At 48.5% G+C, this 23,618-nt stretch overlaps 1 protein-coding gene across 1 annotated transcript; it reads right to left on the bottom strand.

Annotated features, from left to right (window-relative positions):
* Nucleotides 1-1,253: 1,253 nt before the first annotated feature.
* On the bottom strand, nucleotides 1,254-13,309 carry si:ch211-45c16.2 (mitogen-activated protein kinase kinase kinase 13). Its single transcript, XM_067251193.1, has 13 exons — nucleotides 12,684-13,309; nucleotides 10,806-10,989; nucleotides 10,335-10,526; nucleotides 9,562-9,720; nucleotides 9,250-9,408; nucleotides 8,842-8,950; nucleotides 8,330-8,439; nucleotides 8,070-8,186; nucleotides 6,701-6,844; nucleotides 5,676-6,399; nucleotides 5,327-5,397; nucleotides 4,849-5,140; nucleotides 1,254-4,528 (listed from the first exon to the last, which is right to left on the bottom strand). The coding sequence occupies exons 1-13, from the start codon at nucleotides 13,300-13,302 to the stop codon at nucleotides 4,427-4,429; spliced, it is 2,982 nt and encodes a 993-aa protein (XP_067107294.1). The 5' UTR covers nucleotides 13,303-13,309; the 3' UTR covers nucleotides 1,254-4,426.
* Between the last annotated feature and the right edge of the window lie 10,309 nt (nucleotides 13,310-23,618).

The following is a 23,618-nucleotide window of genomic DNA, read 5'->3' as shown; positions in this document are numbered from 1 at the left end:
TGGTTTGTTTTACTGTGACTCCGCCCCGAAAATGCAGTTTGCGTAACATCTAGCCAAAGTGGTTGGATAGAGCAATGTTTTACCCAGTCGTGGTAGGCGCTATCGAGGTTCAGTCGATTGCTATCTAAAAATGCTGCAGGTTATGGAAGCAAATCGATTACCAAAATTCAAATGCATTTTCAGAAATGCATTTGCATTTTAAGAACGTGGCTGCATTATTTGACTCATGAAATTAGTAATCAATCATCCTATTTGCATTTAAATTTTCTTCTTCAAGAGTGCTCAATCTTTCACTTAATTAAAATGAAAAAGAAATAGACATTTGAGATGTAATTTTCAAAATATGCCCCAGCAAATAGATACCAAAATTCAATTTGAAATGTAAAATTTGAAAATTCATTTTCAAGAACGTGGCTGCAAAATCGTGACCACAATTCAAATTCAAATGCATTTCCAGAAATGCATTTTCATTTTCAAGAACGTGGCTGCATGATTGATTGATTACTAATTTCATTTATGAGTCAAATAATGCAGCCACATTCTTAAAATGCAAATGCATTTCTGGAAATGCATTTGCATTTGAATTTTGTTAACGATTTGCTTCCATAGCAGGTTGGTCCTTTTCGGTTTTGCCGCCAACAGGCCAATAAACAAACATATTGGCCACAATTACTTTTGAAACTTAAAAATTGTATGTAATGTATGGAATAATGGCAAATGTTTTGAAAAGTGTTCTCACGTGAGATTCCTTGAATTTGTCTTTTCGGTAATAGCTTATAGCATAAAATGAATCTACTACGTACAATGATGACACAGAGGTCCTTGCGTTTATAGTGACCAACCAGACGGGTTCTCTGGAAGCCTCAGTCTTGACCCTCACCATTGACACTTGACACTTCATCCCTCCGTCTTTCCTTGTATCTATAGCTCCCTTCCCAGAAATTCTCAATCATTCCCTCGCCCTTCTATGGAATCCATCTCTCCTTTCTTTCACACACCCCTCTCACTCCCCCCATGAACCATTCATTCCCCATTGTTCAAACCCTCATTCAAGCCATTCTCCTACAGAACCCCTCACACTCTATAAAGCAAGCCTCCACCCTTCCACAGAAACCAGAGGGCAGTTCTGGATGGCCCCCAGCCGGTCACCCCCCCCAACCCCCACCCACCCTAGACACAAGTCCTTAGAACCTCACTGTGTTTCACCCACAGACAAGACAAACACAACCAGGTATTTGGTACAGTACCTCAGAGTTTATTCCATGCGATAGTTTGCTTTGATTTTATTTCTCCCTGGTACCTAATGCACTGTACACTGACTAATACAGGAACTTTTCAGGATTGGTTGGTCATAATGCCATTTGAGAGTAGAGGACATGAGAGAAACCAAGAAACAGATGTCAGGTACATGAGGTGAATTATGTCTAACACAGACTCTGGCACAGAATCTCAGCTACAAGTAGAGAAAAAGAGAGACCATTGAGTTAGTGAACTGTAGGAAGTCAGCTCGATCATGCCTTCAATGTTTTAATGTCTCCATGAACCTTATACCCTGCAGTGGAGTTTGAGGTGTACAGAGGAATGGTCTGTTAGCCCAAAGTCTGACCCAGATATTATTTACCTGTCTGGGGCAGCAAAGCATATTCAGGTTCACTGTGGAACAAGTTTGACCCTGGACATGTGGACTACATACAGGGTTCAGAAAGAGGAGGAATAACTACATTTGTCCACCTTCAGACGAACATAAACAGGCGACCATGCTGTACATAGACTCACAGATGATCAGGAAGATATTTAGATATTCAGACAATGTCATGTTCATGTAGTAATAAATGACAACAAATTATATGGAATGCAAACAATCAAACATCAAGTATGCCAAATGATCAAAGGGTTCCATCTCACACCTGTTAGTTGTGCTTTCTTGCAATAATACCGATCAAGAGAAAATCTAAACTAGACAAATGATTCTAAATTGTTCCTAAAAATGAAGTTAACTATAAACTTGCCAGGTCATTCATAATAAATTAATTCAATAATCATGTAGGCCAGCTACAAAGAAAAAAATTAAGAGATCGAAAATGTAATTAAATTAGCTAATTTAAATTATTAAACAATCATACTTCACAGGATGCATGCCATATAGACATGGTTATTCACTCTCCACCACTTGTTCTTTGACCCAGTAATTACAACACAGATTAATTATTGTAGGGGGAAACAGTGAGGGTGGGAACAGGGTCGACTGGTTCATCACAATGAACCAGTTCTGACAATGACATCACTTCCTGTCTATTCCCCCCCCCCCCCCCCCTCCCTGGTCATTGGATATGTGACGGCCGGTAGCTCTGACCTGGTCACATGACACCGGATCGGACAGGTCATACAAGGTTAAACGATGGTTTATACTCAGAAGAGAAGGTGACATTGAGATCTTAGAGACCAGGGAGGTTACCTCTGTGGTCCCAGACCTGAGCCCTGGCTTGCATTCCTCCCTGTAAAATTACAACCCTGCAGTACATTTGATTTAAGAAGATACTCAACTTAAATCACGTGAACTTCAACCCTGACTGGCTATCCTAGAACACACACACATATGCACAAACAAATGTTAGAACACAGGGTCATGTGATAAATATTTAACGTGTTCATAGTTACCCAAGATGCAGTATCCCTTTTCTAAAGTGGATGGAACAGAAGTTCTAGAAGGATCACTGGGAGGAACTTAGTATAGAATGAAAATTATGATATCCGACAACTGGCCTTTTAATATCAAAAGGAATTAAGCCAGCACTACATTACATAACACAAGGCAAAATAAATCCCTGCCAGCTATCTCCCTCTAGTGGACAATGCCTTTGCTCCTATTCTCTATCTTCAAACTAAAACCTGAGCATCACACCAGCAAAGGCAAATACCTGACCAAAACGTAGCTGTTTACAACTACGAAACTGCTGTAAAAATATAGGTATCTAAAACTTGTTTGTCACGAACGTTTCCTTGCACCCTGTCAGCATGGCTGGCCAGCCTGCTGGACAGACCTGGTCCTGAGAGAGAGCCTACATTATTGCTGTTTCATTCAGTACAACACAGCATCCAGGTAGCTAGCACTTATCTTTGCTATGGTTTCACCTCGCGGCTAATCTAGAAACCTACCACACACTCCTCACACATAAACCTGCCGAGTCACATGGTCAAGAAGGGATACTGCACCCTAACACTAACTACATAACACAGCACCTCTCCAACCAGCACTCCCACCATGATACTAACAGGTGTTGAAGAACAAGGCTTATCTGTAATACATACCCGAAACATACACACGCAAACACACCCTCACCAGTCAACACTGCTCTCTCCGAGGGCATCCTGAGGGGAGACATACTGGCATGCCTGCACAGTCTGCGGGGCATGTTCATAAAACACTGATACTGGATACTCGGTACAATCTCTGACTGGTGATGATGTGAGTAGAGAAGGCTTGTCTTGACAGAGGAGGGAGCAGGGTCAGGGGACTAGGGACTGGGGAAGGAGAGGTGACCTCCTTCCTGGCCTTCCTCCCTTCTTTAACGGCCGGACTGGTGCTGGAGTTAGTACCTCTTCCAGCTCCTGCCTGCTCTCTGGAATATCTGTCTGTCTGCTCGCCCATCATCCTCTTGACTCACACACATAGGTCCTTAGTTGGTTGCGAGCCATTTAGGGCCATGCTGAGATGAGACAGCAGGGGGCTCCATGGAGCATCAGACTTGTTAGGGGGAGAGCGAGGAAGAGGTGAGGGGGTCGGGGGGGGGGGGTATTCATGCTGGTGTTGTTCACACTGTATTTTTTCCCCTGTTCACCCCTGTCTTGGGAGTTTGCCAGGAGCGTTGGTTTGTTCTGTAAACTTACAATAAAGCAGGCAGGACAGCATACTAGTCTGAGAAAAACAGGTCTGGTTGGTGGCCAGAGGGGGGGGGGGGTATTCTGTGTCTGGTCTGGCACAGTTAGGCCATCTACCTACGTAGACCAGCAACCAGGTCCTGCTGTCCTGTAGCGGTCCTCGATCGTTCTGGACTCCTCCACCCTCAGTCTCACTAACACAGTGGGGGTGTGTGTGTGTGTTTGTGTTGTTTTTATAGTTGTTGTTTTTTTTGTTCATCTTAAAGTCTTAAAAGTTCCTGATTTTCCCTCAAACTCAGACAAAAATAAATTATGAATGTTACACTAGTTACTGTACAGTATCATTCAAATGGGATCCCTGCCTTAGGTTGCCTAGATACTGGGAAGAGGGAGGGGAGGGCTGGCAGCTATTGCAGGGGCGTTGCTATGGGAGATGACAGGGAGTTGTCTTTACAGTGGGGTCCTTTTATTGCCGTAGTTCCTGCAGGGTGGAGGGGCGGGGTCTCCAGGCAGAGGGGGTGGAACATGGTCAACGAGGGGGCATTGTTCACCAGGAGGAGGGGGCGCCAGGCTTGTTGTTCCTGATGGTGGCGTCAGAACACTCTGCCTCTGAAGAGTCACAGTCCGAGTCCCCGAACTGCAGGGGGTTCTGAGGAGACAGACACAGGAGCATCACTACACCAGATCCTGTCCCATGACAGATAATATACGTGATACATGTGTGTAGAAAAAGTTGATAAGGTATGTATGTATCTGTCTGTCAATCTTTCTGCAGTTAGATTGGCTAAACCTAGCTTTCACTGTCATTTACCAGAATTATTACGTACACATTCCAGGTTGTAAAAATCTATCAATGTTATGAGAGGCCAACAGCCTGGACCATTATCCAATATGAGAAATGGGGCCTACCAGGCATTACAGTGTTCTACAGCAGGCTGATCGATAGGGGTTGGGGGTGGGGGTTCTGACCTCATAGCTGTGCTCATCTGAGCAGAGCTTCCCCAGGGAGATCTGGGTCTTGACCCGGCGCACGGCACACTCCTTGTCGGACAGGCCGTCGGACTGGGTGGAGATGTCGATGGGGATGTCAGGCGTGTGGGATAGCAGCTCGTCCAGGTGCTCCTCCTGGCTTGCGCTCAGGCACTCCAGCGGCCCGCTGTGGGAGTGGTCGCTGGTGTTGCCCTCCTCGCCGTCCGACACCGACAGGTTCTCCGAGCTGAAGGTTGAGTAGGACTGGAAGCTGCTCATGCAGCGGTGGGGCCTGGGGGGGGGTAGATGTGGAGGACGGGAGGGGGACGGGAGATGGATGATATGGGGTGTGAAGTGGAAAGAAACGTAAATGGGGTCATGGCCAAACAAAGAGTCAGATTAACAAAGAATACAGATGACATTTTGAGACGATTTTTGAAGCATGCTAGCTAATCTCAAGTTTCAAGCCAGTACATACCTCTGTCTCCTTGGAAACTCCACCTCACTGTCCACCTCCCCCTCCTCTTCTTCAGACGACTCGTCAGCACCCTGAGAGAGGAGCAATTGGTTAATAACCCCCCCTTCCTGCTCACACACACCTAATACACACACTTATATACATACACACATAAGCACACATAAGCACACCCATGTACTTACACACCAAAACAATCACCCACACACTCAGGGCCATACATACACACACACACACACTTATACACACTACACATGTACACCCATGTACCTACACAAACACCCAGGGCCATACATGCAAACACCCACACACACATTGAGACACCCAGTGGCAAGGCTTTCTCGGTGCTCACCTTCCTGAGGGGTCTGAGTGTGCGAGGCAGGCCAGAGGGCAGGATGAGGCGAGGCGCCTCCTGCCTCTTAGGTTGGGCCTTCTCCTGGGCCTCGTCTGGGTCTGGGGCCCGGGGCGTGGTGGGCGGCGTGGCCTCACAGGTGCTGAGCAGCGAGTACTGGGGCTGCTGGGGGTGGCTGGGTGCCAGGGGGGTCTTCTGGCACTGCAGGCAGCCTGGGAAGGGGTGCGCCATGCAGCAAGGGCACACGGCCCCGGCACTGGAACCCGGAGCCAGCCCGGAGCTAGCACCCGAAATAGAGGATGCAGTCCGCTGGCGGGAGTCCGTGGGGATGAGGTCCGGGCCAGACCCGGAGACGCGGCGTTGCAGGTGGTCGGTCTGCGGGCTGCGGAGGGCGGCGGCTGGCCCGAAGTAGCGCAGGTTGTTGGCACAGGTCGCCACAGCGTTCTGGCGAGCCTGGAGGGGCAGCAGAGGGCACTCTGCTGGCAGGGGGTGGTGGTGCTGGTGGAGTTGGAGGGGCTGCTGCTCCTCGCATGGCCCCGCACTGGACTTCAGCGCACCGGGGAAGTCGTTGTGGCTGCCCTTGCTGTTGGCACGGCGGTGCCGTGGCTTGCTGCGGTAGCGGGTCTTCCCTGGAGGTGTAGAGACCTTGGGGCTGCCGGAGAGGGGGGAGGGGGAGGGGAGGACCTCCATGCTGGGGATGCCATCGGAACGAAGCAGGTCAGGCCTATAGGGGTGACAATAGTGTTCTTTAGTAGGCCTCTATGCTGTACTCCAACGAGCCTCATGCTTGACACTTCACATTGCTTTAAGTTCTCTCCCACAAGACAAAATTATATTTAAACAAAACCCTCTGTGAGCTAGAGAGAAGAGGCTCTATATGGTGTGCATCTGTAGGCCTCTAAACTTTACTACATGTCACTTCAACTCGATAACAATACAACTAGATAACAATATGACCTAAGCATCAAACAGGAACATCTGAGCACAAGTTCCCTGCAGAGTGACCAGGCTGGGGAAACTCTGACCTCTTAGCGGGCATCGTCCCGGCCTTGTGAGTCAAGCTGCTCTTCTTCTTGATGAGCTTCTCCACTGCGTTCGGCCTGACGATGGGCCGGACCAGGTGGCGCTTGTAGTTCCCCGGGTACTTCTTCTCCACCACCTGCTCCCTTCTGGAAGCACAGGGTACCCTCACTGTTACAGGGCACAGCTGCCATGTTCACCTGTTAACCTTGCAATGCTGCGCAGGGTGACTATTGTAGATAACCCCATTCCTTCAATTATTTTGGTTCTATCACACTGAGGCTTTTCCTAGGCATCAGTGAGAGGTGTCTCTGTAAGCTACCACATGTACACCACAAAGCCACCTCACAATGGCTCTGAAGTACTGAGAGTAGAAGTTGTGAAACCGTGAGCCAGACTGCAGTGTAAAGTGTTACCTGCAAAGTGTGTAAAATCTGTTGTTGTGAAACTGGGTCAAAAGGCCTGAGAGAGTTATTGTAGACAGACTACTGTTGTGCAAAGCTGTCTGAGACCCCAGAACCAGGCCAGGGTTGCTGGCTTAGTGGCTTAGACATAAACGGAAAGACTTCAGTATTACCCTTAAGATGTCTGGAGTCTGGCCCGACTGTGGCAGACATTCTTTTGTATCATTCTAGTACTGTAAAACTAATACCGTGTCCCAACTGGATGTGACGTGAGTGACTAAAAGCAGTTAGACTGCCTTGTTTTCTATTGGAATGTCCAAACTGGACGCAAGCAATGCATGGTTGAGCAACGCTACGTTGAGCAACGCAACGCTGGGCAACGCAACGCTGAGCAACGCAACGCTGAGCAACGCTGAGCAACGCTGAGCAACGCTGAGCAACGCAGAGCAACGCTGAGCAGCGCGACGCGGCGCAACCTTTTTCTTGGACGCACTGTTTCAATGTGTTTTTTGTCGCTTGCGTTGAAGGCTCTGTATCACACAGTGTCATAGTAAAGTGGTTAGTTTACATGACGTAACAAAAACAAAAATTACGGATTCAGTGTGGACTGAGCGTCCGATGCGACGCGATAGTTGGACGCTCGCATCCAGTTAAGGCACAGTGTGATACAGTTTACAATACCCTATTGTGACACATTGATGAATAGCTCCTGAATTATACAGTGAGTTGGACATTATGGTTTCATGGGGTAGGAGGGAGTCTTTACATAGTGTGGGGCTGGCCTCTACAGGTTGGAACACTGAACATGAAGACAGAGATGGATTCAATATAAATATATAGACATAGAGATATTTTAAACATAAATACATAAAGACAGAGACAGATTAAAATGAGGTGAAATTGAGTTCCAGCTAGTTCTCTCTGCTACAGGATTCAGTGGACAGAACCAGGGTCAGAGGTCAGGACGTACTTCATGAGCTCCTTCTCTCGAACCTCCAGCTGCAGCATGATGGCGCTCAGCTCCATGTACAGGTTGTTGGCTCTCTCCAGCTTCCGCTCATAGTGTTCCCGGATGTCCAGCGCATGTCTGGGGGGGAGGGACAGGCACCATCAGTCACCGTAGAGCCAACTCCCTCACTCTCTTTCTCTCTCTCTTACTCTCCCTCACTCTCTCTCTTCCCTCCATCTTTCCCTCCCTCCATCACTATCTTTCTCTCCCTTGTCCGTCACCTGAGTTCATCCCTCCTGCGTCGTATCAGCTCCTCATCCAGGCGGTGGATGCAGGTCCCTTCACTCTTTATCTTCTCAAAGTGCTTCTTCACCTCCTCCCTCCACTCCGCCTGTTAAACACACACACAAATGGTCACATTCAATCACATCAAACTGTATTTAGCACAGTACAGCCTAGTCCAGATATGTATAAAGCCAAGTAAAACTACAGCATGACTCATGTGAAAGCATGTACTTCCTATATGTGTAGTCATTGAAAATTAAATTTAATTGTGACTGTAATAGTGAATATCATGTGATCTATAGTAAGTGTGCACTCATCTGAAGAGAAGCTTTTAATACTTCTGTGTGGGAAATTGTGACAGAAATTTATTCAGAGTCTCATTCTAGTTTGAGTCATGATTCTGGTTCTATTTCCATTTAGTCTATTTTGATTTAGATTCTGATGTGGTTCTAATCCCAATTAATAAAATGTTGGTTCCATTTCTGATTGTTATGGTTGTGGTTCTGACCTGGGACTTGAAGTAGGTTTCCTGAGGGGCTCCCAGTATGTCTGCAGAGGCAATGTCGAGGTGGAGGAGGATTTGCCTGAAGGACGGCCTGTTCCTGGGCTTACCCTGCCTGGAAAGGAGAGGGGGCGAACGGAGATTTAGAGAGAAAGAGTGAGAGGGTAGAAAGGGGAGAGGAGAGAGAGTGGTGGAGGGGTATGAGAAAGATGTTGAATGAACACACAGTAATAAAATATGACCCACGACAATCACAATCAGTGTGTTTCCTTACAGTCATCTCCAATAATTATTATTGAAACATGCTACCTGAACTTATGACTAGGCCCATCTCATACAGTTGGACCTGAACATCTTAACCATGTTCCACATCGTATACAGTGAAGACTAGAACATCTTAACCATGTTCCTCACCATGTCTGCTTCATGAGCAGCTTGAAGCCGTCGGGGCAGGTAGAAGGCACAGGGAGGTGTAGGCTGTTACTGCCCACGCCCCAGATGATGGCAGACGAGTCCACATCCTTGTACGGGATCTCTCCTGTCAGCAACTCCCAAAGCACCACGCCAAATGACCTGCGCACACACACAATCATACACGAGGACACACAACCACCATCACATACAAACACACAGGAACAGTGACACAATGTCACACAGTGTCGGACAGACCTGCTTCCTCACTGTCTACACCAGACAGGTAAAATTATTTAATATTTTCTCACTCACCAGATGTCCACTTTTTCAGACACTGGCTCGTTCCGGATCACCTCGGGGGCCATCCAGGCCACCGTACCGGCAAAGGACATCTTGGTACTCTTGTCACTGAGCTCTTTGGAGGTGCCAAAGTCAGAGATTTTCACAGTGTCATTGTGAGTGACCAACACGCTGAGGAGGGGACACAAATGGTAAGAAACCTTCAGTCAGTTCAGATGTAGAAAACGTACATACGATTCTTTTAACCTTAACGTTTGTGCGTGCCAAGCGTGTTCTGAGTTCTACGAGAATTGTGTTGGGGGGAAACAGAAAGGTTTACTGCAGACATCCCTGGATCTGCTGACTAACGCTGGGATCAGCACTGCTACAGATCCATGTAAATGGCATTGATTAACAGGGTTGGAGCAAGCTGAGCAGGCAGGTCTGGCAGACCAGAACACCAGAACAGTCCTGTACATTTTACTGGAGCTTTCTATAGAATAGGACATCACATCTAGACTGTAGCTTTCTATAGAACTACTGTTCATCTCTAGACTGCAGCTCTTTATACAACAGGACAGTCCATCTTTAGACCATAGCTTTCTTTCAAAACTGTACATATACATATAGTACATATACTGGAGCTGTCAATAGCACATGACTAGACAGCAGCTCTCTGTAGAACAGATCAGTACATATCCAGATAGCAGCTCTGTACAGAACAGTTAGACAGAGCAGACTTATACAGCAGAGTAGAACCAGTTGCCATATCACCACACCTCAAGTGATCTGAGTAGCCCACTCACTTGGGGGACTTGAGGTCCCTGTGGATGATCTTGTGGAGGTGCAGGTAGTTCATGCCGCTGGCGATGCCAGACGCCCAGTCCACCAGGAGGGAGGGGGTGACCTTGCGGCCGGCGCGCAGCACCTCGTACAGCTGGCCCTGGGCACAGTACTCCATCAGGATGCAGAAGCATGGGGCCTGGGTGCACACTCCCCTGGGGGGAGGACAGATAGTGTGGGAGGGGTGAGATAAGGCGGGGGGGAGTGGGGGGGATATGGGGGGAGGAGAGAGAGGGGAGGAGGGGGGAGCAAAGATGGGAGGATTTTAGTGCCCACAATATAACCCAGGTGCTAGTTCACAGTAACTGTCTACCATGTCTGAATGGCAACAGGACCAGAATAGAAACACTCTCTTGATGTGATAACTTATATCTACCGGAGGAGCATGAGTGTGTGTGGAGGTGTGTGAGAAGGGAGTGGTGAGGTTGACCCACTTGAAGCCGATGATGTTGGGGTGCTTGAGCTTGCGGAGGTGCTTGATGTCGGTCTCCTTCTGCTCGCGGACCTTCTTGATGGCCAGCTCCTCTGAGTGGTACTTCCCCAGGAAGACGGCCCCCTGTGCCCCACTGCCCAGCCACTTCAGCTCTGAGATCTCCTCAAACGGCACCTCCCACATGTCTGAAGAGGAGTAGGGAAGGGGGTGGGGGGGAGGAGGAGGAGGGAGGGGTCATGGAGAATAAAGAAGAGGAGGGGAGGAGGAAGAGAAGTGTACGTTTTTAGGACAGGCGATAATGGCAGGACTTGAGTGACCCTGGTACCACCCAGCTGCTGTTACACATCAACTGTAACTCGACCATATCATAATGAGAACAACCCAGGACCAGAACAGAAAATGCTCTTGTACTTTTAAATGTAATGATAATGGAGAAGCTCATGTTAGAAGTCAGCCATGATGGTACCCTGTAGGGCTCAGAGGGGCTATCTACAGATCAGATATACAGTATCTCTGTACACGGCTCAAGCTTCGGTAGTGTTATTGATTACAGGAAAGTCCGTTGGTTGAGCGGTGAGGGAGTCGGGCTAGTAATCCGAAGGTTGCCAGTTCGATTCCCGGTCATGCAAACTGACGTTGTGTCCTTGGGCAAGGCACTTCACCCTACTTACCTCGGGGGAATGTCCCTGTACTTACTGTAAGTCGCTCTGGATAAGAGCGTCTGCTAAAATGACTAAATGTAGGAAAGGCAGGCTGAAGGGACACTAGTGTAGGCCTCAGATATAGCTCTACACAGTGACTGCCTTTATTCTTTTAGCTCTGTCTGTCTTACTGGCTCGATAATTTTGCTATGCTATGCTGTGCTGTATACTGTTATCAGTATCAAAGGGAGAGCCCATGACCCAATCCACTCTCTGTGTCAACAATTGTCCCATGTTTCACAGTGAGACATATTAACCTGTTCTTTGCTTTCAGTTGAATCTTTATGTAGACCTAGATGCTGATGCTAACTGTATCAGTTGTGTTCATAATGAAAGCAAGAGCAAATTCATTACATGAGGTGACATCTGTTAATAACGGCCTATTCAAGGAGGAATCAGCATGCCATGCATATTGGACCGATCGCCCACCACACTTCCTGTCCCCTCCCTGAAGCAGACCCTCTATCAGCTGTGCTTTAGGAAGTCATGCTAAGTATAGGACCAGCTGACCAATCATCTGCGAGGCCCAACCCCAACCCCATTCTGTCTTAGTGGGATATGCACCATCAGGAGCAGGCAAGGGGGAAGCTGGCACATACACGCCAAGGAGAAGCGGACTGCGACCTTTAATAGAACCTGACAGCTGGGAACACCAAGTAGAACATGCTAGCACCACAAAAGAAACCGGAGGAACGCCGGGGCGGAACAGAGTGGTTCTGCTGCTGTCTCGAGCAGGGCTTCCCAAATCTGTTCTGGAGGACTACGTCTTCTAGGCTTTCCTTCGAAGCCGCATCCAGCACACCTCATTCTAAAGATTAACTGGTTGACAAGCTGAATCTTGTTTGCTACAACTTGGGGTTGAAGCAAAAAAACTTCCAGGAGGATCTCCAGGATCTCCAGGAGCAGGGATGGACAGCTAAAGTCTTGGGGGTCCGGGTTACTTCATCAGGACCCTCCAACGAGGGACTCAATCAGATCAGGGACTCAAGAGTTGACCGAGGCACATGGTCAATAACATAACATTAGCCTAGTAATTCATTCAAAAGGAGAAGAGATTGGTCAGTCGTTCCTCAGCTCTTGAATAACAAGACACCATGCCAGGATAGTATCACTAACACCATGCTAGCAGGGCCATTAGCACTAACATCAATGACGTTCTTAGGGAGAAGCAGTCTAACCTTGCTGCTGTAGCTTGTACTCTGTGGAGTAGGTCTTCCCAATTATGTTCCAGACCGGCCTCAGGCAGCCGAACAACCCTTCCAGGAACCCCCCTCCGCCAGAGCCAGCTCTCTGGAAGTGCAGCTTGATGTCGTCAGGGTGGGGGTGGTTGTGCGTGCCCCCTCCGCTATGGTCCATGGGGTACCCCCCCTCCCCGGTCCCCTCCTCCCCGCCGCTGACACACCCTCCCTGGCCGCAGGAGTGGGGGGACTGAGCCTCCTCCTGGTCATGGTCGTGCTCCTGGAGCTGCAGCACGCTGTTGTCAAAGTGGCCCTCCCGTGTCGAGTCCTCGCTAAGGGCCGTGATGGGGGGGCTGGGGCCCCCAAGCCCAGCCTCCTCCTCCGCCCCCGGGGGCGCCAACATCTGGAGGGGCACCGGCAGGTGTGTGGGCGGGGCCAGGTCTGTGATGACAGGAGGAGACGGAGGGGAGGGCGGAGGCTGGGGCGGCGTGGGGCCTGCGCTGCTGGGGCTCTTCTTCATGGCATCCCCGACCACGGTCATTTTGAGCTCCTCCTTCAGCTTGCCCACCAGCAGGCCAGGGCAGGAGGTCCAGGAGAGCACCTCGGGGGAGCTACCCATGGTGCTGTGCGTGTGCCGGTGCTGCCCGTTGAGTCGGGAGAGTGAGGCGGGCCGGGCCTCTCCTAACACACAGATTTGTCTGAACACTGGGAGTCACCTGCAGAGAGAGGGAGGGAGGGAAATGAACAAAGAGCGTGAAGCAGATATCACAAATCAGTGACTACGGTGATTCACCGTAAACACTAGGAAAGAAACGTGACAATGTCAAATGAATTCCATAACTTGCATGCCTCCCCCCATAAAGCCATTACCAATGAATCCTGTCACTGCTGTTACCCCCTAACAGAAAATCAATATTTTCATTTCCTGTCTCATAGATCTGGGATTGTGAGAGCTTACATTAACAATGATTATTTTTAACCACACTGGGTAAAACCAGTAAAAAGAGAACGACTGAGAAAACAACAATAAAATAGGATAAGTGACCGAAAAGAATGGTAAAAGGTATATGAAGGGAGAGAGATGACAGGCAATGGAGAGAGAGAAAGAGAGAGAGAGACGTAAACAGAGAGACAGAGGGATAGTCATAGACAGAGCTTGCAAGGTTCTGAGCAGGACAGTAAGGCTGAACGGGAACCGTAGCTACCAGCAGTGTCAGGGATTAACAGGAGGGGTATTATGGGTTGGGCTATCTTAACATCTGGACGCACAACCGATTCTCACTGCATCATCACCCAGCAGCAGCAGGCAACACAGCGGACACCCGCACATCAACTATTCTATAGTGACCCGTGGAACATCTATACTGTCCTAATCTCTTGCCTGAGTTACGCAAGCACCTGCTATGCTGAGGGACAGGGGCTGGGGTAGGGACAGGGATAGAAGCAGGGGTAGACACTAACATAGAGACAGGGGCAGACCTAGCTGAGAAAATACATGGCCTTACATGGCCAATGCAGGCACAATCCAGAGTACACAAAGTAATCTAAGAGACTTGACTTCTCCATGACCTCCCTTGAGGAAATGGGTCTGAAATCCAAGATGGAGAGAAACTTGAAGAGGACAGGTTGTACAGTAGAGAGAGATTTTGAGAGACAAAGACAGGGAGGAGGGGTGAGAGAGAGGGATGAGGGAGCAGAGAGTCACAGAGAGAGAGAGACTGAAGCATAGAGAGAGAGTCCAAGTGGGAAGACTGATATGTGGCAGGTTCCTCTGGAGGAAGGAACACAACAGTTACATTAGGAGCACTTGATTTAGCAAACCTGGCATTACAGAGCTAATGAAACAATCCTGAAAATCCTGCACCCAAGCATTCAAACTCATCTTAAATCAAGCTCACCCAAAGTACTCAGACATAAACATACACAGTGTGTACAGTGTGTACTGTGCTGCAGAACTATGGTTCAGGACTTTAAAATGTGTGTGTGTTCATGTGGGTGCATTGGTGAGTGTGAATGCATGCATCAGTGTTTCCTCTATGTTGATTTGGCAGTGGCGGCCCGCCACGGCAAAATTTCTGCCGCCACGGTATCATAAATAGGGCTGTACAAAAGGCCGTCTATCAGCAGTGATTGTTAGAGTGCATGTAGGAGAATAGCACGGACACACGCTTCACACCGCGAGCGGGCACGCCCACCACTGTGCATCCTTGAGAACTGTAAGTCGTATAACTTATGTTGTCAGTTCATTTAAGCCTGTTATTGTATTAGTCTATAGTTCTTGCAAATTTAAATTAAGTTAAATGGTGCTAGCTAAATTGCACGTGGCTGTTGATTCGATAGCGATTGCTGAATGCCTTTGCTCAGGTTTAGTATTTTAGGTGCATTATTATGCTGAAGTAGTTACACTGCATTAAGATAATGTAATTAATAGTGGGTTTAATGTTATTATTTACTACAGAATGCTTAGCCTATATGTCAAGATGAAATTAAGCAGACAGTGTACATGTGCTTTAGAATGGCCTACCTTAATCGATAGGCTAGGCTACTGACCATTTACAATCAATTATTAATTGGCAGCATTTATGCCATTTAGAACATACTTTATGATTGGAAGGGGTGTCTTTAAGTAGCCTAACTTTATTGCTTTAGGGGAAATAGGACGAAAATATGTGCAATATTACATTAGCTATTTGACTATTACATTAACCTGCTTCGAAATATAGTGAACTTCGTTTCGGCTGGGGGGGGGGGGGGGGGGGGGGGGGGGGGGGGGCGGGGTTGTTGTTTGGACAGGCCTGCCCCCACTGCTAAAATAAATCCTAAAGGAAACACTGTGCATGTTGTGCATGTTCATCTCTATGTATATTCGTATGTGTCGTGTGTGTGCTTGTGTGTAGGCATGCATGCACGTGTGTATATGTGTGTAATATGAGAGCTATAAGGTGTAGTGGCTGCCAGCAGCTCATCTATAATGCAGGCTGCACTCCTAGCCCGGTGCTGAGAGTGCAGGGGAAGGAGAGAACGCTCTCTCAGGTATCCAATAAATCCCTCCCTTCAACAGCCCAGACAGCCAGGCCTGGGGCCCAGGGGCCACGCTGTAATTCCATCCCAGGAAGGATCCTCCGAGCTGGGGCTGTGACGTGGGCTTGAGAGGACGTGCGGGTGTATGTGCCTACATAAGAACACACACTAACAACACACACTAATACCCCTATAACCCCCTTAGAAGCATAGAGGAGACCTTTCCAAAGACGACAATCCACTTTCTGTAAATGCCACGAAATAATACCATCCATTGGGTTAGAGATGGAACTTGAAGCTCTGCACAGATCCTCCTTATCTCCAGAGTGATCCACAAGGCTTAAGACATCATAGCTTTGGATATCCATATTCTCCAAATTCTCCAAAGAATACACAATGGACACACTGGCTGGAAATAGACATACTGCCTTCCATGTTGAAATACAGAGTGGGAGATAGTGAGGGAGACAAGCAGAGAGACAGACACAGAGAGGGAGAGAGAGACAGAAAGACAGAGAGAGAGAGGGAGATAGAGAGAAAGAGAACATGACAAAGAAAGAGATAAACAGATAGCAAGAGAGAGGGAGTTATCAGGGGCTGATCCTTTAATCCTGCCTTTGGAGGCAGTCCTGTATAAACACATACCCTATCCTACCCCCACCCTCTCCACTCCCCCTCCCGATCCTACCCCCTACCTCCCCCTCCCCTCCCCACCCCACCCTCTGTAAATCTCCCCACGTATCTCCTTGCACTCGGTCTGCAACAGGCTCCCTGATAGTACTCCACCAGCCAGCAGCTTAGAGGAACACTAAACACAGGCTGAGAACACACACATCACTACAACAGCAGCTCCCTACAACAGCCCTGTGTGTGTGTGTGTGTTTCCACAGGAGGAATGGAGCAGCTGGTGTAGCAGGGGATCAGAAACAGCGCACACACACACACACACACACAGGCCCATCCCAGCAGACCCAGGCAGTAATCCCTCTCCTCCCAGACATCCAAAAGGGAGGTCCTCCTGCAACACAGCACTGCTGAAGTAGGAGACCAACCCTGGTCTCTCTCACACACACACACACACATTCATATACATCAACCTTGACAAGACCATGCAGAAGCAACAGAACCCTTGTCAAAACAAATGAACATAATGCCATACACAAAGACAGACAGACTCCACACACACACACAGCATGTGTCTCCAAACACACACACATACACACAGATGTGTCTTCATATCTCAGGCATCATTAGGAAGAGATTCAGGGACCCATGGGGTTCCACTCTGTAGTTAACAGCTGCTCCACCAACAAAAGAGCCCATTTAGACCCCATCCCATCCCATAATTCAAGCGTTTCCATGTCAACACAGCATCAATTCTAACCTTCTGCTGGCTGTCACCACCCCCCCCCCCCCCCCCCCCCCCTGCAGCCTGGCCTGACCCAGGTTAGCCTATAACAGGAAGAGAGAGGAGCTGGAGCTGGAGCTATGAGGAGGAGAGAGGAGCAGAGAGATGAGAGGAGGGGAGAAGAAAGAGGGGAGAGGAGCAGGGAGGACCATGGCTACCCTCAGATCCAGAGGGAGATATGATATCTGACTATAGTTCTCAGAGGGAAGCAGCTTTGTTCACAGAGTGTCACAGAAGAGACAGTCCAGTGCTGGAAGAGGAGTTAACGAGAGGCACGGACAACTCTGTAATCACTGTAGCTCTGCTTTGGGGGAGTGGTTTAGAATTCACAAAGCAAACCAGTCACATCAAACCAGTCACCTCAAACCAGTCACAACAAACCAGTCACAACAATTTTGTCACATCAAGCTAGTCAGTAAGCCATAAATCAGTATAATTTATTGCTTGGGAATCTGCATGTATATCCACAGATGTTCACTTGACTCTTCTCATAATGAGACATTCAGATTGGCACGTTGAAAGATTCAATTCACAGCCAATACAGTTTGAGGGAAGAGATGTGAGTCACTGACACTTCACACACACACACACACCACCTCCACTGGCCCAAACCGGAGTAGACAAATACATTGCAACAGTGTGCGCCACAGTGTCAGCGAGGCACCAACCTGCCTGGCCTCAGACAGCAGCCTCCCAAACACACTGACCCCGTCCTTATAACTGTCTCTCTAGCCTGCTACAGCCTTATTCACATTCACACTAACTGTTACAGTAGTTTGAAGCTAGATCCATCAAGGAGAGAGAAACGTGTAGGGGGGGGGGGGGGGGGAGGTAGAAAGTCAGAGAGGGGAGGTCATGCTGCTGGCAGGCTATTCTCCATTCTGACCCCAGTGAGACAAGCTCCCAGAGCAACAACAAAGGACACAAGAGGAGCCAGACTCCATGTGACCTGGGCTTGAGAGAGAGAGAGACAGAGAGAGAGAGAGACAGAGAGGGGGGGGGGTGGAAGGAGATAGTTCTAGGGCTCCAGGAGTCAGGACACAGCAGCTGCTCATATAACAATTTGCCTTGTGCAACTACACTACAGAGGTGGCCAGCCAGCAGGCAGACAGCAGCAGACTGGCATACACATAGCCAGACAGGCAGGCATTCAGACAGGCATACAGGCAGGCAGGCAGACAAGCTCGCAGGCAGCACACCAACAGCTATACAGAGGCTGGCCGTGACTGACACCGTTTCAGCGATCAGAGAAAAAACAACAAAGAAGGCGAGCCGGGGACAAGGAGCCTTATGGGAGGGTTGGGGTCATGCTGAAGAGCAGACCAGCGTACAATCTGTTCTCTCCTGCCCCAAGAGAAGCACCAGGCAGGGCTGTGACAGCCAGAAGATCAATAAAGCACATTAGTTAGTCTATTAGCAGCTGCATGCTATTAGCGTGTGGCCTCCCAACCACAACACCAATCCATTTGGACTCACTCTCCACATACAGGCCAATCGCAACCTGGCTTAGTGCTGTGCAAGTTCCCTTGACTACATTACAAATATGTTCTGAACACTGGGGAGCTGTTTTACCAGCAGCTCTGTAGGGAAGGATGGATGGCTCTGTTCATCTCTCCTCCTCCATCACCCAATCCTGGCTGCCGGCTACTCATCCTCCACGTTACATAAACATGCTTAGTTCCACTGGACAGAAGCGGACACACACACACACACTACTGGTGAGGAACGAAGGGAGAGAAAGAGCAAGAGAGAGAAAAAAGGGGATGCATATGGGGGAGGTATGTCCTAGAAATGCATAATCTACTCTCCCTGACAAAATGTTTGAGGGTGTGAGTGTTTTTGTGAGAGTGTACTATGTCTGTGTGTGTAACTGTGTGGGAGAGAGTGTGTGTGTGAGTGAGATTTCCAGAGGTGTTTGGGCAGGTGCTGGGGGTGTCTTGGTGTCTACGCCTCCAGCCGTCCTTCATCAGAGGGCACTGAGATGTACCGCAACACACACTGCCATCACCGACTGGCTGAGCCCAAAATAGACGCTGCACGCACGCATGCAAGCTCCCGCACCACAGACACAGGCTGTTACAGGAGAAACAAGAACACTTCCAAATAAATGCTACCTAAAACATCTACCTCAGACACACACACAGCACAGACAAAACATATGTATTTATACCTTCACACAGACTGACATACAGGAACAGACACACGCACATACACACAGACACACACACGTCCAAGGCAGCAGTACTGCACCATATTACTCACAGCTGTCAGAGCTCAGATGCATGGTCCTTCCTCAACACTGAGAGAGGGTTGAAAGACAAGAGGAAGAAAGGGAAGAATAACACAGGGCAGGGAGGAATGAGAGAATGAGAAAGACAGAATAGCAAAAGGTATTCCTCCTCCATTGAATCTTCCTGCGTCTGAGCAGAGTGAGAGGGAGAGGGAGAAAGAGGGAGAGTGGGCGGCACAGTCACCAGCACCGAGAGCTACTCACGTCACACTTTTCATGAATGGAGCTCCCTGACGCAAGAAGGGGAGGAGGGAAAGGGGGTCTCACAGACGAGGAGATGAGAAAGGAGGAGGAGAGGCAGAGGAAAAGGAGGAGGAGAAGGGGGGGTGAGAGAAACAGGGGGTCCTTCCAGACAGGGGAACATAAGAGAGAAGGGGGGGGAAGAGGAGTGGGAGATGAGAGGAAAGGAGGAGAAGAGGTAGATGAGAGAGGAAAAGGAGGAGGAGTGGGAGGTGAGACAGGAAAAGGAGGAGGGAGATGAGCGAGGAGTATCTTATACAACTGTGGTTCCATTCGTTTGCCATTTAGAACTAAATCCTCTTTTGTCACGGGGTGGCTTAGCCAAACCATTACTCCTTTACTGAGACCCCCATCTGTGCATCAGCAGCACCATTGATTGCGTAGGATCAGCCTGAAGGGCTGCACCTGAGGCCAGCCCTGACTCCAGGGGTCCCTGTACCCCAGGGGTCCCATGCAGCCCGCATGAGTCCAGTCTGGGGGACCAATGGACTCAAACCACCTCAGTTTTTACTTCCACCTCACACAAACACACACAATTTCACAAAACACCATGCAGACACTTGGCAGGAGAGCTCCTTTCCCTGATGGCTCTAATCTCTCCTCCACCATCTCACTAACACACCACAAATTAAAGTTCCCTGCCTGGCTAATCCACAACAGGCCACATGTAGGTCACACTGATGTAAACACAATAAACCCATCCACCTGCATGTGTGTGTTTATGTGTGTGTAAGAGTTTCCGAGTGAGATAGAAAGAGAGAGAGAGAAAAGGGGATGCATATGGGCGAGGTATGTCCTAGAAATGCATCATCTACTCCCCCAGACAAAATGTATGAGGGTGTGTGTGTGACTGTTTTTTTGTGAGAGTGTACTGTGTCCGTGTGTGGGACTGTGTGTGGGAGACAGTTAAACTGACCTGTGAGTGGATGATGGGCATGTCCCAGAGTGTCTGAATGTGTTCTGGACTCAGGAAGACAGGAAATGTGATGGCTCCTCACCTGCACAGACACACACACAGGACAAAGGTGAGCATGTAGGAAAGGTTCTGGATCAGTGGTCCGGTGGATGTATAATATGCTGCAGGTGGAGGACGACTGATCTGTGAGGAGAAAGATGGAGGTGAAAAAGAGGGGTGTTGGGGGATCACGGCCAGTCTGGAGAACAGCTACCTCCGCTTCTCATTTCTACCCAAAATCTCTGGGGTGGATAGGGAGAGGTCTCTGCATGGCTGGTCATGGGGTGGATGGGGGGAGGTGTGTGTGTGTGTGTGTGGGGGCGGGGTTCTGGGGTCAAAATCGATGCCCTCCACCCATTCACCAGAAGAGAATAACAAAGGAAGGTACGACTGCAACTCCCTCCTTTCTCCCCCCTCCCTGCACTCCCATCCCTCCTCCCTCGAGTAAAAGGTGTGAAATAATATTCAGATTAGTTTGAATGGTCCAGATGGTCCAACTAACAAATCTTCATTAAACAACATCAGCTGTTGAAGGCTGAAAGCACTGGTTAACATTAACAGACCGTAAAAATCACAAACAGACCGGTTTCCTTCTTGAACTGCACCAAAGTAGAAGCGGATGCTGACGTTAATTACACGCATGGCATTGCTCCATTTCTGATGATAAATAATTATGATGATGATAATCAGGTTTAGACTGTCAATAAATTAACATGATCTACAGTCCATATTAATGGCTGTGCTATCATGATGAAAACACAAGCCAATGCTTGAAGACTTACAAGCAAGCACATTTGAACGTGACAACTCACAGACCTCGCCACACAAACAAAATGACAAAAATACACACCCCAAACATAAACATCAAAACAAAAAGTGATATACACACCCGGGGACTTCCCTGTGCCAGTTGAACATTAATGGTAAAGCTCAGGGCCTGAGGAGGGAGGGCAGCTCTACCCTAGCTCCAGAGGCACCAACAGCATTCCAAAGGTCACATAATCTCCAGCTTGAGCTCAGGAGGAGACAGACAGGACACGTAGCATTAGGAGGTTCCGGAAAGTCCCATTTTTTTGCCAAACCAGGTTCATTTTTAAAACATTGAATAGACAGACTTTCAAGAACTACTTTCCTAAGAACACACACACTAAGTCAGTCTCACTCCCTTTAAACTTGTGGTTCACAGAACGTGATATGGACAGACAGACAAATTGATCCTTGATTTTCTGCTGTACTTTCTAAACACATTCTTTGCATGTTGCTTTGGATAAAAACGCCTGCTAAATGAAAGACAGGCAGACACGCAGACAGACATCAGCTCCAGCCATGGAGATGTGTTGCATCCTGGACAGGCTGTGTTATACACACTCATTACTATTTCACCAGGAGTGGAACAGGCATGCTGATAGCTCTAGTGTCCCGTGCATAAATAAGGGAAACTCAGCCACGCACACACACACACTTTCAGTGGGCCAACCCCTTTCAGGAGGCCTTACATGAACAATGGTGTTTGGGACCATTTTTACGGTCTACATCATGATCCACAGATGGAGAAGAATCCTAGAATCCTAGATAAACTGCCTCTCCGTCTGCCTGTCTGCCCGCCTGCACAATGCCCACCTGATAATCCTAAACATGATTGATGTGACTGTGTGAGTAATGTAGAGAACAGAACAGCCTGTCTTCTCAGGATGACAGTAATTAATGTGACCAAGACTTCTTGTATGCAATTATGACCCTAGCTATCCGAATGACGTGAGCCAAGGATGAGAACACTACTGTGAGGACAGCCAGCTCTGAGTGGGGGACCTCCACACATCTCTCTACTCTTTATCATTATTTACTCCATCCTTCCATCACTCCATTTTTCAGCCCTTTATTCATCACAGACTAAAGGGGCAAGGATGGGGAAGGGAGAAAAGGATAAGCAGATAGCAGGACAGAGAGATGGAGAGAGAGGGAGGGAGAGTGAGAAAGGGAAACGGATTGGATTAGAGGAGTGGGGAGGGCAAAAGCTGGTGAAAGTGGCTGGGATCACGGTGTGTGTCGGGGATGTGGGGGGGGGGGGGGGGGGCAGGAGCAGCTGCATATTAGTGCTGAAAGGATGAGGGTGAAAGGTTATGGTGATATGCTAGGTCATGTTGGGGGGGATGGTAGAGTGATGAAGCCCCAGGCTATACCCCCCCCCCCCTCCCTTTTCAACACACACACACACACTGCCTGGGTGCCGATGTGCTGTGTCCTGCTGCTCCACTCGTGTGTGTTAATGTGCTCCCCATGAGGAGCTGCAGGCTCAGGGTCATTATAGCAGCTCAGAGACACACCACAAGAGAGCAGCGTCTGCTTCACAGTGTACACACACAAACACAAGTATATACACACACATGCACACAGTGTACACACACACACAGTATACACAAACACACAGTATGCACACACAACATACAGTACATACACACAATAAACACACACACACTTAACCACACAGTATCCACACAATAACCATACAGTAAATATTTTCACAGCATTCCATCCCATCAAAATATAGTCCTGTGTTGAAATTCTGACAATTAATCGAACATGTCATCAGGTCATGTACAGCATGCCCCTCTACTCCCCACCACAACAAAGAACAACACACAAGCATATTGAATGCTACAATAACACCGAACAATATTGAGCTGAATCCAGCTGTCAAATTTAAGTCTACATGTAGTCCAGCAGTTTGTATTATAAACTTCTGGCATAGAGAGATACTGTTTGAATATGCTCTAAAAAGACTGTTACTGTTGGTGTTACTGACATTTAGATCTGGCTCAGCTGTACAGTAGAGCCCAGGGAGGGCTAAGTTGGAAGAGAGAGGGAGAGAGGGAGGGAGAGAGAGATGGAGGGAGGGAGAGACAGAGGAAGGGAGGGAGGGAAAGATATGGAGGTGGGGGGTGAGGGGTGGAGGGTAGGAGAGACTAAAGCACATCAGAAAAGGAGATATCCAGGCTAACCCATAGAAGCTCTAAACTGACA

Source organism: Osmerus mordax, chromosome 2, assembly GCF_038355195.1.
Source record: "Osmerus mordax isolate fOsmMor3 chromosome 2, fOsmMor3.pri, whole genome shotgun sequence".
Lineage (NCBI taxonomy): Eukaryota > Metazoa > Chordata > Actinopteri > Osmeriformes > Osmeridae > Osmerus > Osmerus mordax.
This window is presented reverse-complemented; position numbering and strand designations above follow the sequence as displayed.